General features: G+C 36.2%; 1 protein-coding gene across 1 annotated transcript in view; it reads right to left on the reverse strand.

The window, feature by feature from the left end:
• Positions 1-13,636, reverse strand: part of PRKN (parkin RBR E3 ubiquitin protein ligase) — an 808,128-nt gene that overhangs the window by 390,974 nt on the left and 403,518 nt on the right. The window contains exon 6 of the mRNA XM_075146290.1: positions 3,901-4,016. Within this exon, the coding sequence (XP_075002391.1) occupies positions 3,901-4,016 (116 nt within the window). The remainder of the gene's footprint in view (positions 1-3,900; positions 4,017-13,636) is intronic.

A 13,636-nucleotide genomic window follows, 5' to 3' on the forward strand; every position in this document is an offset into this window, starting at 1 on the left:
TCTGCGAAATGGGCTTAACCTTTGACAATCCTTGCAACTGGAAAAAAAGAAAATCAGAAATAGAAACTAAAATAATTTCTTTCACAGCTTTAATTGGAAAATTATTTCATTCACTCAAAGATATATGTGAAATTATATTTTAACAACTCACAAGATTGGCCATACAAAAAATGAAATAGAATAAGGTCTTCTTGGTACCTCAGTTCTTGGTATCACCTACAAATGTTTAATGTTACATAAAACTGCATAATAGACTTTTATGGCTTTAAAATTTCAAACTTCTGAAAGATAACCGGCATTTAATGTATGGATACATTCTCAAAACTTTAGAGTTCTCACAGAAGTATGTATCAATATTTTGACATGATGAGACAGAACAATTTTCTTCCATTTTAGTTCCTCTAACATTGCCTAGAGAAGGGGGTTTTGGACAAGTTTTTTTTTCTTATTTATTTTCTTTTTCTTGTTTGGTTGTTTGTTTGTTTTTTTTTTTCCCCTCCTCAAATGGAGAAGAAAGCTTAACAAAAACACAGTAAGTTGTCAGGAACAGACAACTTTTATTGCAGTCTAGAAATACTTGTCCAAAAACTCCTTCTTGAGAACCCAGTGGACACAGGTCCTGGAGACCGGTACTGTTTATCCCACAAAGCTCAGTTGTTAGTTCAGCAGTTTTACCCCTTCATGGTACTTCATGATGTTTGGTGACCTCTTTTGATGCTTCCCGAGCCCTTCACAGGGAATACTAGAACATGTATAACCCTTTTCCATGCCATCTTACCGCTAGGATAAAAGGTATACTTTCATTGCAGATCTAGTTTCAGCAATGAGCCTTTCAGTTTCAGCTTCAAGATTATCCCAAGCTGGCTGTGATCAAGAGCCAGGCTACCTATCACAATACTGTGTAGGATATCTGTCCGTCATTGCCATTTGGCTTGGGATCAGGGATCAGCTGTTGGTCCTCTTTCATTTAACAGTACAGATGCATACTAGGGCTCTGCACTGCAATAAGCCAAATTATTCCTCTTGCCCAGTAAATTGTTGGAAGGGACAGGAGAACTAGCCGCTTTTAAGTAGTTTAGTCTGCACCCTTGCTGCAAAATGCTGAGGTACCAATTTGACAGAGACTGATAGTTGGCCTTTAACCTGTACCTAGGAGCCAGTTCTGTAAATACACCACAGAGGATGCTGCCAAAATCAGCTCTTTCCAGAAGACACACCATAAGAATCAGTACAGAGTTCAAGCATCCCTTGCAACTTCCCTCTTTTGACCAACAACTATCCTTTCACAATTCTCTTTGGTATATATTTTCATGTAAGGAACAGTGTTACCCGCACTGAGGCAGAGTCAAGGTACAACAGTTTCATGTTAGTTAACTATGAAAGAGAGGAAGAACTGAAATAATATTGCCTATTCCTGCTGATTTAATCTTGTGCCGTTCCACAGGCCAGTACAAAAGACCTGCTCGTGGGTGGGAGGAGATTAGGAGATGTGCAGGAGAATAAAGGTCACTCAGAAAATCTTATGAAGTATACAATAACGCAGAAGAGAGAATATCCTCTTCATCATTTCACCGCATCACTTGAGGAACAAGAGAGGAAACCTACATCTATAGCTCTAGGAAGTATGAGAAGTCATATTCTAGCTACATAAATGTATTAGTGCATTTACAACCTTTAAGAATGCACGAAGACCGCTGGATTACTCTCCTGCTCACTCTTGGGATAACCAATTTCACTGCCTCCTGCCAAACAATTAATTCCATGGCCTACAAGACATACTGGGCCAGAAGAGTATTCCCCTGACTTTTTGGAGATTGAAGGGAATACAACTGCTCTGTAGGCTATTTTTGTAATATGTGCCATCTAATCCTCTTCTCATGCCACAGGCTTCAGAGATCTTGCTATGATCAAATAAAATCTGTCAGCCATTCAGAAAATTAAACTGAACTTTCATTATCTAAAAAGTATCTCTATGCTCCATAACAGAAGACAAACCTACTTATGAATATTCTGCTACGCAAAATAAAGAGAAGACCAAAAGACTTATTATGTGTACAAGTAACTTCAAAGAACCTGTTGTCCCCATCGTGGATAGATAACTAGGAATTGCTAGTGCCTTGTCAGATGTTCAGGCACCCAAATCCTACCCTGTTTCTTAGGGTACTTTGTCAGAATTCCTACAAACTTTTAGAAATAAAATACTTTAAGATCACCTAACAGCATCTCAGAAGGGGTCCTGTAAGCTAGAAAGAATCTGAACAGCACAAGGCCAGCAGGAAGATGTGTCTTCCTTCCCTGTTTAGTGTATAAATCAGATAAGCTTATTCATAAATAAATATTCCCAGATTGTGTGCTGAGCTAAAAGTCTACTGAAACTTAGGTGTCCCATAGTTATTTGATGCCTTAATTTAAATTAATGAGAATTGATATGCTTTTGTGACATGTCAGTAAATAGTCCCATTAAACTTTACTAGTAAAGTTTAGGAAGCCAATAGTTAATCCCGGGAACAGTTCAGCTAAGCAAATCCAGAAAATTAAGTCTTACTTCTTTCTTTCCTTTGGGATTTTGCCACAAAACAGAGGAAAAAATTACAACTTCATGAATATGGGTGAATAGGTCTGTACTGAACATACCAATTCAGGAAACTGTCAACATATCAATATAACATTTGATTGAAATAATTACAACCAGTTCTCAAGCCTAAGTAAGCATATTTATGGCTGATATTCTTCCCTCTTGTTCTTGGGAAATGGAGAAAGCTGGGCTCAGAATGAAAACTTCATATTATCCTTAATTACAGAGAGGTTAATACTGCTGCATACCTAACTACTGGGGACAAGCTATCGAAGTAATTCAGCATGTACTGCCTGCAAGGTAGTCTCTGAAAGAGACACATGGCAACACTGTAAATGCTGTGTATATGGGAAGTGATGGACACCATACTATTCTCTTCAATGCACAATTATCTTTTAATCTCTAAGACTCATTTTCTTGAGCTCAATACTGTCAGCAACCAATCAGCTGCTATAAATGCAGTAGCATGCAAGCACAACATAATACAATTATACTAGGTCTGGGATAGAATCAGAAAAACATCCTATTATTTTCAAGGAAGTTTACTTCCAGGAATCCAGCTTTTCTTCCCTCAAAAGATATCTCCCAAGAGTTTCATTCACACTTCCTGCTACCCTATAAGATTCTTCTAAATTCTTTCTTCTATTGCAAAATGCAGACCAATCAATAGCAATATTTAGAGTGTATAACATGGTGTTATTAGTTTTGAGGTTCCACCTCAAAACATCTCCTAATCAGTAGATAAATGTGTTTCAGGTAATTCTTCACAACAATGGCAGCTGTCTTTCTTGGGCAATTGGTTTTTAATCCATGTATTTGCAAGTAATGGTATTCTTGAATGTATGCGCCCAAATACCATACGGTAAGACGGATTACAGTATTTAAAAATGCAATAAGCAAAAACACGAGAACAGATGCGTCATAAGAAATTTTGCTTTGATTTATGAAAAAAAACACAAAAAAAATCCCTTTCTGGAGGAAGAGTTTGTCCCCCTCAAAGTTGTGCTTTCATTCACTGGTTCTTAAATACAGATTAGCAGCACACATCTACACACTTATGCCATTATCTTGAGCACTTGAGGTTGTAGTTAGAACTTAAGCAGTCAGATTCTCACCTGCAACTCAACAAAGGTAGAAAAATATAAATTGTAATCATACCAGCAAAACAAAGAACACACCTGAAAAATGTGGCCCATTTTCCACCATGATACCAGGGGAAAAATGTTTAAAAAGGAAAACCAGCAGAGGAAAAAAAGCTCTTTGAAAGTGATAAGTACTCTGAAGCACTGAGACTGTGCATCTCTGACACTTTTTGTTGTACTTACCTAATATCTGTGCATGTTATACATGTGATACAGCGACTGTTTGTTGTAACGAGGTTCAAAGCCACAGATGTTTCACTGTCAGTGGTTGGGTGTGCTCCACATTTAAAGTAAAACTCCTGAAATATTGAAGGAGAGATAAAGAGAAGATTACATACCTGCTGCTCACGTCCTCCCTTTATCTTAGGCTAACTGACATTTGAGACAACAGACAAATCACCACTGCCAACAGAAAAGGAGGACAATCATTACGAAAGGTTTACAAGGAATCCCTTGCGAAAATACCCGTCTAGGTGTGTATTTTGTTCAGTGATTTCCCTAGCGAAGAAGATACCTGCTTGTGTACTAATTTGATATCAGTGTCATACATTCTGTGATTTTCTGGATTTATAGAAAAAAAACTTTACTTCGTCTTGACTTCATCTAAGTATAGTCATCCAAGGCAGAATACTAAGCATTGTCACTATGCATTAATATTTCCACATTTTTTTTTTGTTACAGATGTTACCATTTTCTGAACTCTAGAATACAGAATTTTAGCTCTAAGTTAGTAAAGTCTGGCCTTGCTTCTTGCTTTTGTGATATTGGAAATCTATACGATACCATTTTACCATCATATTAAAGGGAAGCTCTAGCCCTCTTGGGACACATACTACATTTGCAATTATACATTATATTGTGTTTGAATTAAGTTGCTTTAGTCCATACTGCTCTATATAGCCTCTTAGACTGCTTTCATTAGCATAATACTTTTTACACAACTCTGTTCTTTGTTCTCTTCTCCATTGCACCCCAGGGAAAGCCATACCAATCATGCTGTGCTTTGATAAGGTTTTGTTATAAGAGATTGTTTTAAATGTCCAAATCTCGCTATGCATATGTAAATAAAAGCAGTCTGAAGACATATGCTTTGCAATATGAGCCACAGATGACAGTTTGCAGTTTCTTTGTTCCTATGAGACCTTTTTTCCAGTATCAAATTGTGGACATTTGTAATGAAAACATTAAGACTGGTATAAATGAAGTGTGAATTGGAAGGTAAGGGTATAACAGCATCAGAAGAAATGACGAGAAGAAGGCATAAAAGAATGACAGGTGTTGATGGCATCAAGATATTAAGATCACAGATGACTCCCAAGACAGGCAGTCTGGGGGAAAAAAAAAATCCTAAAAAAAAAAAGAGAAAAAGGGAAAAAAAGAATAAACTGCAGCAAGAGAAAAAGACACAGAGAGAATGAATAAATCAGCAGCATTTCCTAATGACTCACAGAGGTGGGACAGGATGAAGGAAAAAAAAATTAGTTATGTCAACTTCTTCAGGGTACAAAAGTCACATCTAAAACCCTGCATTAAGAACAACCCAAAAGCCGTGAAAAAGACTTGTTAAGTGGCATTTCCTAGTGTCACCCCAGGTTCCTAGCTAGACTATCTGGACACTAATTTTAGTGCTTGTTAGTATATGAATACAAGAGAATGAGTGTGGCTGAATGAAAACAGTTTTGTTTAATACAAAAATCACCTTCCCCTCTATACAGCCTTGCACTGAGATTTACTACAGTACTGTACTAAAAACAATCCAGAAAAAGCTCTTCATCTGTGAAACAGCTGTCAATTACTGTTTTTTCTCAGTGGTGATCATTTAGATATATTGTATATTTCCACATGAGGCAAGTACAGTACTATGCAGTGATACCTTTAAGGTGGAATCTGGTAATCGGGACATGAGAAGTATTAATACAACCTTCCTCCTAGATTAGTCAATCTGGCTTCTCAGAGAAGCACTGATATATGCGATAGATTCAGCACAAAATATTCAAACTCCACTATAAGTTAAGGACTTATTGTCTGAAGCATGTGTTAGTAGCAGTTTAAGAGAACTAAGGGGTAGGAGGATAGTTTAAAGGCAAGCCTATTTTTAAAACGAAGTCATTGTTCACAAAACTTTTGAAGTAGTCACCTGTATATATTTACATAGACCTAACTTTTTTTAACAACTAAATCATATTTCTGTCCTGTTTCATAACATCACGAAGTAGTCCCAAGCAAAAAAAAAAAAATGCTTGAAGTCGTCCTTAGACAAGACTTTAGACTTTCCATGTTTTTTATCTTGTTCAAGACCCAGTTGCACACACAGCTTTTAAATATCAGCTCAACTTGAAGCATTTCAGCAGTTGAGAATGAGTCAATAGAACTACACATTCATCTGGAGTACATGAAAGCCTTACACAATCTGTAACTTCAATTTATTTTCAACCTTTGAAAATGTATCCATTAATCTTTGTATTATTTGCTAATGGGTTCTGGAGCTTGGGTTTTCTTTGCCCTTTAATTTGATTTTACTTTTGTTTGAATTAAATGGTAAGAAGGATTTATTTCAATACAGGAGAAGTCTTGAAAATATCTCCTTGCTTCAGTACATCTTCTGCATACAACTAAGGGAATATTGACAACTCACTATTACAGAACTGATAAACTATGGCCAAGGAAATGTACAAAAGAAAAATAATTTTTGATAAAATTACTTACCCACTATAATAAATCTTTTTGTGGGTCATAAGCAAAAAGAAAAAGAGTAATAAAGAAAGTAAGCTCTAAAACACTTGAAATAGTTTTAGCTTTTTTTTTTTCCCCTAAAGAGTGTCTGTTTGATGATTCTAATTGCTTTTGATAATACCTCACAATGGCTATAAGTTTCTCGTCATGAATGCTGTTTAATGAAGATGGAAGGAAAATAAAACAATACATTTCTTATTCCATACTCTAAGATGTATGGAATATTGCCTACAAGTCGGGGTGGGGGGAGGGAGAGAAACAGGAAAAAAAAAACCAGTCAAGAGTCTTGTGCTACATTCCCAAAATACTTTCTATGTAGCGTTAGCCAAATTACTTCTCTAGACTTCTGTTTATCAGCTTAAAAACTGCTTTAAGAAAATTCCTCTACTAATTATATTTGGTGTTGCTGCATGTAGAACATTATGGAATGTGAAAATACTATTTGAAATAACAAAATATTGCCACTTTCCAAAACTATTCATTGAAAGACTCCTTGCTTGAGTAAACTGCAATTAGAGAAATAGCAAATCTTAATATTAAAGGCAAACAGAACAGAGGGCTCGTTAAAATTATAGGAAAAAAAATCCCTCAAGATTACTTGTCAAGTATTTGTTCAGAAGAAATCTTCAAGATTAAAGAATAAAAAAGTCATTTATAACAAATGTGTTGAGTGTAGCAGTACAATAAAACTAACCCATTTATAAAATGTTCAGCCTTGCAAAAACAAAAGGTATCAACCCACACAATGCACAATTCTATAATATCAACACAACAGTCTATGCCTGTAGGCCTGAGACATCAGTGCTGTGATGGGAGTTCAGAAATAGAGAGAGAGATTGGAATCTGAAAAACTCAGTATGCTGAGTGCCTGACAGTTCTGACATAGAGTGGACTGCATTTCCACGTTATTGTTTTTTTATCATAGTAATACACATTGCAATTGTTTGAGGGCTTTTAAAAGTCATGAACTCAATTAGGTTTCCAGTTGCAAATAAAAATTTATGTGGCCTGGTTTTACACATTGCGCAAATAAACAATCCACAAATATTTATTTGTTACATCTACCCGATTTCCCAAAGACTTAACGTACTTCTCGTGATGCAAGCACAACTTTTTTATGCCAGGCATATATATATGAAGTTATGAAGAAAGATAACCTATCAGCACAAGTTCCTTCTCAACTGATTCCAGTGATGAAATTGCCGAGTAAAATATAAGGGGGAAGAGTTTAGCCACTTCTCACTCTTCCAGCTTTGCATGTCACCAGGCATGTAAATGTAGTTATTCTTTTATTTAGTCTTTCACCCAGTGTATGATAGCCTCAGGAAGGAAATTTGCTGGATTGTTTAATCTAAATCATTTATGTTCCAAGGTTAATCTCCAAACAGGTGTAGAGACCAGCCAATTTAGGACTAACTCTCTAATTTTGCCACACTCATGCCACAGTGACAGTGCAGTTGTTATTTCTTAAGGTTGACAACAAAATGTCTCTCTATAATTAGGTTATGCTATATGAGACAATAATTTCAGAATTTTAACCTTATAATAAAAAAACCTTACAGAATAACATAAAAGGGATCGGCAAAAATTCATGAAGTCTACATCACTATCTGACCACTTCTAAAATATTTTAAAATCAAAGAAATCACATTAATCCTCCTTTCTGCACTTGTGTTCTCATTTGGTCCAAAAATTTCTGATGAATGCTTTTTTTCTGTTAAGTATTTCTGTTCAGCAGTGAGTAAGGATGTCAAGAAATTACTGTGAAAGCAGAGACAAAATTCAGTGCTTTTCTTAGTTCTGAAAGTGAGTAGTTTTATGGTCACCTTCCACTGCAGTGACTACCTTTAGATCATTTTCTTGCCTAGAGGCATAGGTCCCATGAAATTGTGAACATTCTATTTAACACTACAAATGTCTTCCTTTTGGCAGTGTATCTGATAGATTGTTATTCAGAGAAGGGAGCAGGCATTGCTCTTACATACTTTGTCATATTTTTCACTCCTGTTATCGCTTTTGTGTCACACAAAATCATAAAAAGTGCAAGGGGGAAGAAAAGGTTCAAAGATACATGGTCAGTGTTAGCTACTTTTTATGAAACTCAAGAAGAAAATGCTCAAATTTATCAAAAAAGTAATCTTCTTTGATATTTTACCAGAAATATCTCTCCCAAAATTCTGTCTTTCCAAACAAAGCAGGGGTTTGCATACTGCTAACTGCTGATGATAAGCAAACTGTCTTCTGTATGGTCAAGTAACCAATGTAAGTAAAAGACCAGTGTCATATACGTACCATCAGTGGGAAGCCAGGATCTGAAACAGAATAAGGCCCAGAAGAAACTTTACCCTTTTGATACACGTTCCCCAGTCCAGTTTACTGCACTGTCAGAAAAAACACTGCTCTTTACTAACAAGTACCAAGATAGCCTGCACCTCAGCTGATGTACAACGTATACACATGAAAATACAGGTTCCTACCCCTGCTTCTCATTCACTGCTGTGTAAATTGGTTAAAAATCCTGAGGAAGCTCAGCCTTTGCATTTCTTATTCCCTTTTCTTAATAAGCTACAGAACAAGGTGAGGGCCCTACAGTATTTCTCCCCTAAATTACCCACACATGTGTTTATTTAGGACTGATAGGCAAAGCCATTTATTAATATGTGTTATACCCATGAAGGTATAGTTTTCATTTTTCAAATTATCAGCACTCTTAAATCTCCTTTCATCTATATTGCCATAATTATTCCCCTGAATGAGAGAAAACTTCAATGCCATTGTGGCACACTCCTGTGATAATGCTTCATTTTTTTTTCCAACTGAAAAATTAAGTAGATATTCAGTGGGTCTGAGGACAGATTGAAAGAAACCCACTTCAGAACAGCTGTGGAATCAAGTATTTCTTCTGGGACATTCTGGGAAAGACTGGGTTCAGCTTTAAGGTTCCCAAATCCCAGAAAAATGGCAGGCAGTGGTTTTCCAGGCCATAGGAATATCTCTGTGGCAGGAAAAAAAAAAAGAAAAAAAAATCTATAAAACATCACAGTTCACATGTGGAACAGGCACTACTTTTAAAGTTAGATAAGGAAAAAGTGTTAGAAAAGCTGTTTGAATTACACTGGCTAACTAATATGAGGAAGGCTGTACAGCCAAAGAGTAATTCTTCGAGATTACGGCAATCTTAAATGCTTTTGTGATAGACTCATGAATGCATTGTATACGTAAGACTGCTCCACTTTCTTCTATGAGCCTACAGTATTTTGACTAGCTCTGGTTACCGGAAGACATCTTCCTCAAAATAGTGGCATGCACTACCAACTTCCCAATTCCCCTATGCAGCTTAGCAGATACTACCAAGAACCTCAAGATCAGATATTGAGCATTGTGAGTGTCATCTAGTACCAATTATTTGGTGATTGTTACTCTGCATGGTTTGTTTTTACTAAGCAAAGACTCTGAGACCTAAACAGCCGTTGAGATCAAAGGAAGAAAATTATTAACCATAATTCAAATTTTTGCAATATAATTGGGTTTCGAGTAAAAAACCACATAAATAAAACAAAAACATTCCTATAGCTACCTAAATTTCAGACAAGCAAAGTCTTCCGTTTCTTTTATGTTTGGAGTTCATCTGGAACTGTTATTTCATCACTTGTAGCTGAGAAACTAACCCTAGGCTCTTGCTCCTGTCATCGGCACTACTTTCCTTTATTCAAGAATATTTCTTTCCTACTTGAGGTTCCAGTGAAAATCAAACCTCCTCTCTGTGGTTTTCCTGTGATTCATAAACTCGATGCTTGATTGTGATAGCAATAATGTAAACACTCTTCCAAAGGGCAGCTGAATTCCTTAAGCTGGGAAATGCAACTGCCTCTTGGGCATGGCTGGCTGGATCACCTCCTAGGCAACTGACCGATAAATACAGCTTTCATGGACTGCCTCAGTGGTTATGGACAAACAAACTGTTAACTCATTTTGAGAGAAAGGATTTGTGCATAGTATTAGACCAGCATTAAAGCTGCGGCATGTAACTCCTTAAGTACTGTTTCAGTGTTCAAGAAATATATAAATCAATCACTACAAAAAGTAGAATAATGCATGTGATTCATTGCTAGTTCTCTATTAAGATTAAGCAGGGCAACAATCGAGGTTATTAAGTGACACTGGATTTGAAGGTCCTTAGCATAGATTTTAGGAATACTGTGATACAAAGATTAAAGATGTTGGTCACTTTAACCATTCACATACCAAAACTAATACAAATCTTTCAAAAGCATAATCACTACACTCAGACAATATTTCTTTGCCATAAAAAAAAAATTCTTAAAGTAATTTTTCTATTTGAAAGAGAAGATCCTGTGAAAAACTCAGCACCTGATCTCGGACTTACATATTCAGAATGGAATCAGAATAACCAGCAAGAATGAAAATAAAAGCATGCCACCAATACCAGCATATTTTGTATACGTTTCTACACAAATTTCCCCAACCCTTACACTTTCAAATCCACAGAATCTCATGGTGTAGAACATGCAGTAGAAGGACAGCATGGCAGTTCATGGACGCTCTCAGAAGCATGAACTTTGAAAGAAATGCCTTTATGGGATGGCAAGGAGAAAAACTGATATCCCAGGAGAGATCAAATATTATGTAGTAAGTCTTGTTAATATACTGCTGATAATTAAGCTGACCTCAAAGATAAGTTGAAACATCTTTTGATATGAAGAATGACAATAAAGTGCTGATATATTAAATTTCAATGTCTAGGAGAAGTATATATTTATTTAATTTGGCAAGAGACAAAAGCAACATAAAAACATAGAAAAAATATGAGCATCTCTCTAATACCTGCTTTCTAACTGAACCCCATTGCCCTTCTCAAAATGCCTCTGGCTAAGAAGGAGGAAGATGTGTTATTCATGATAAAAGCTCTTTAGGGTGAACATCCTTTGCCAACTCTTCACTGAGGCTGTGAGTATGCTTGGTCTCAGTGAATACACCAACTTTGACCTGTGTGAAGGATAGGGAAGGCAGGAAATTAACTTTTTAATTTATTATTACATTTTTGAGACAAGCACCAGTTTGGGGTAGAAATGTTACTCTCCTGCATTCTTCCACAAACTTTTTCTGTTCAGTAACAGTTGCAATCTAGATGTGTCCAAGTGACTAAAATACACATTATATTTCAGACAAAGAAGTGTCAATACATCTTTACAAAATCTCCTTTTAATTCTTAGTTGACTTTAAATAAGTTCATGTAAGAAAAGCACTAAAACATACAGTTCCACTTTCTCTCAGAATCAAACTTATTCACCATACTTTTTATTCAGTTAAGGATATCAAAACCAATTTGTTTTATATAAATATTTGAACAGATAGTCTATGATATGGAAAGTATTTTGAGTGTACCAGGATAATGGGATGGGAAATGTACATACTATTCATAATTTTTTACAAGACTTAGTGTTTTAGACCTGACCAAGTCACTTAAAGCCAAGTTTTAGGCATATAAAAATGTATCTAAAACCTCATCATAAATGATTGTTTATGAGACATTTTCAAGGGCTACAAAATAGCACAGCCTCTATTCTCATCATACACACATCCCACTTTTATTCACATTCTTTAAAAAAAAAACCAAAAACCAAAACAAACACAAACAAACAAAACGCAAACAATCTTTTGTTTGCATATTTATTCCCCTTGCCAAGGGACAACAATTCTATCTTTCATTTTTTCGGAATTCACTGGAAGAACAACAGAGGTATTGTTCAAAAATTAGTAACAGGACAGCTATAGCTACCATTCAGTTTTAATCAGCAGTCTAAAGTGATATAACCAAGATTATTAATGATTGAAAAGACCTTACTATCCATTTCTGAGGGAGCCATCACTTATAAGATGTGATTTTCAGTGATTTATACCGACAAGACTGTTTTTGCACAATGGTGCGTACAGCTTGCATATCTATTGTCTGCACTACAAAAAAAACAGTTATTACTTTTCAGTTAAAAATTTGTATTCAAATCTAAAGAGGAGATGGATATAATTAAGATTCGAATAACTGGCATGACTATACAAGGTTATAATGACATCTGGCCTGTGGAGATAACGTGCAACTATAGTGTCATAGGACTTTTGTGTGTAAGAAAAGCAACAAGAAATGCAGTACCTATCATGTATTATTCTTTCCTTGTCTACTAGAGAAGACACAGTGGAAACAACGAGCAAAAATGCCTTGGGAATCCCTTGGCTGCTGCTGCCCAGACAATGCTATTTCAACCACCCAGGAAAGTACTCTGTGTGAAAGTGACTTTTCTCATTTTTAACAGCAGCATTTCCCATTTGCTTTGCTTGGCTAAAGGCAGCCACACACCATACTTGCTTCATTTCTCTGCAAGTGGTGGCTCAGGCTCAAACAAGCCTGTCACTAATTCTGCTGTCATTCCTTCGAATAGCAATATTTCCATGACACAAAGACAGAACGAACAGGACTCTTCAGCATGTTCCAGCTCTTCTATCACCCATTTTCTCATAGCATAGACAAAGAAATAAAGGCTGTAGGGCATTGTGTCTCCTTATAAAATTGATCTTTGCCTGGAATGTTACCTCATAGTGGAATCAAAGGCCCTATAGACATTTAGCCAATCGCCAGAAATACATAACTAACATGTTACAGGTACTGTAATGTCCACGGTATGTAAAGATACAGTAAGACAGTTGTAAGTAAAAAACTTTCCAATGAGAATGGCAACGTTTTCATATAAAATAACATGAAAGGTTTACACCTTCCTTGCCCTGGAATAGTGCAGATTGCCCCCTTCCCCTCTCTGCTCCAAACTTTTTTCATCCATATTTCATTTAGAAATACAATCTCTGATCAACACCAACTTCTGGGCTGAACCAAGACTTCAGCTGTCAGAAAGATTAAATTACCTAGCCCAGCCTCCGGAGCCCAACCCAAATTGTTCTGTTGAATTTGTTCCCCAGGTTTCAGCATGTATGAAAGAGTTTATTTTGGAAAAGGTCCTTTGAAATACTTGAGCCACAGAGGAAGTCTCAGTTTCACAGTAGCTACTTAGAATGTATTACAACCATTATATCCTGAACATTAGTGCTGATTTCTAGGACTTAAACTTTCCCCTCGGCCTCTTTTAAAGTAGAATCCAACTGTTCAAATTTGTTATCA

The sequence above is a fragment of the Calonectris borealis genome, chromosome 3 (genome assembly GCF_964195595.1).
Source record: "Calonectris borealis chromosome 3, bCalBor7.hap1.2, whole genome shotgun sequence".
NCBI classification, from domain to species: domain Eukaryota; kingdom Metazoa; phylum Chordata; class Aves; order Procellariiformes; family Procellariidae; genus Calonectris; species Calonectris borealis.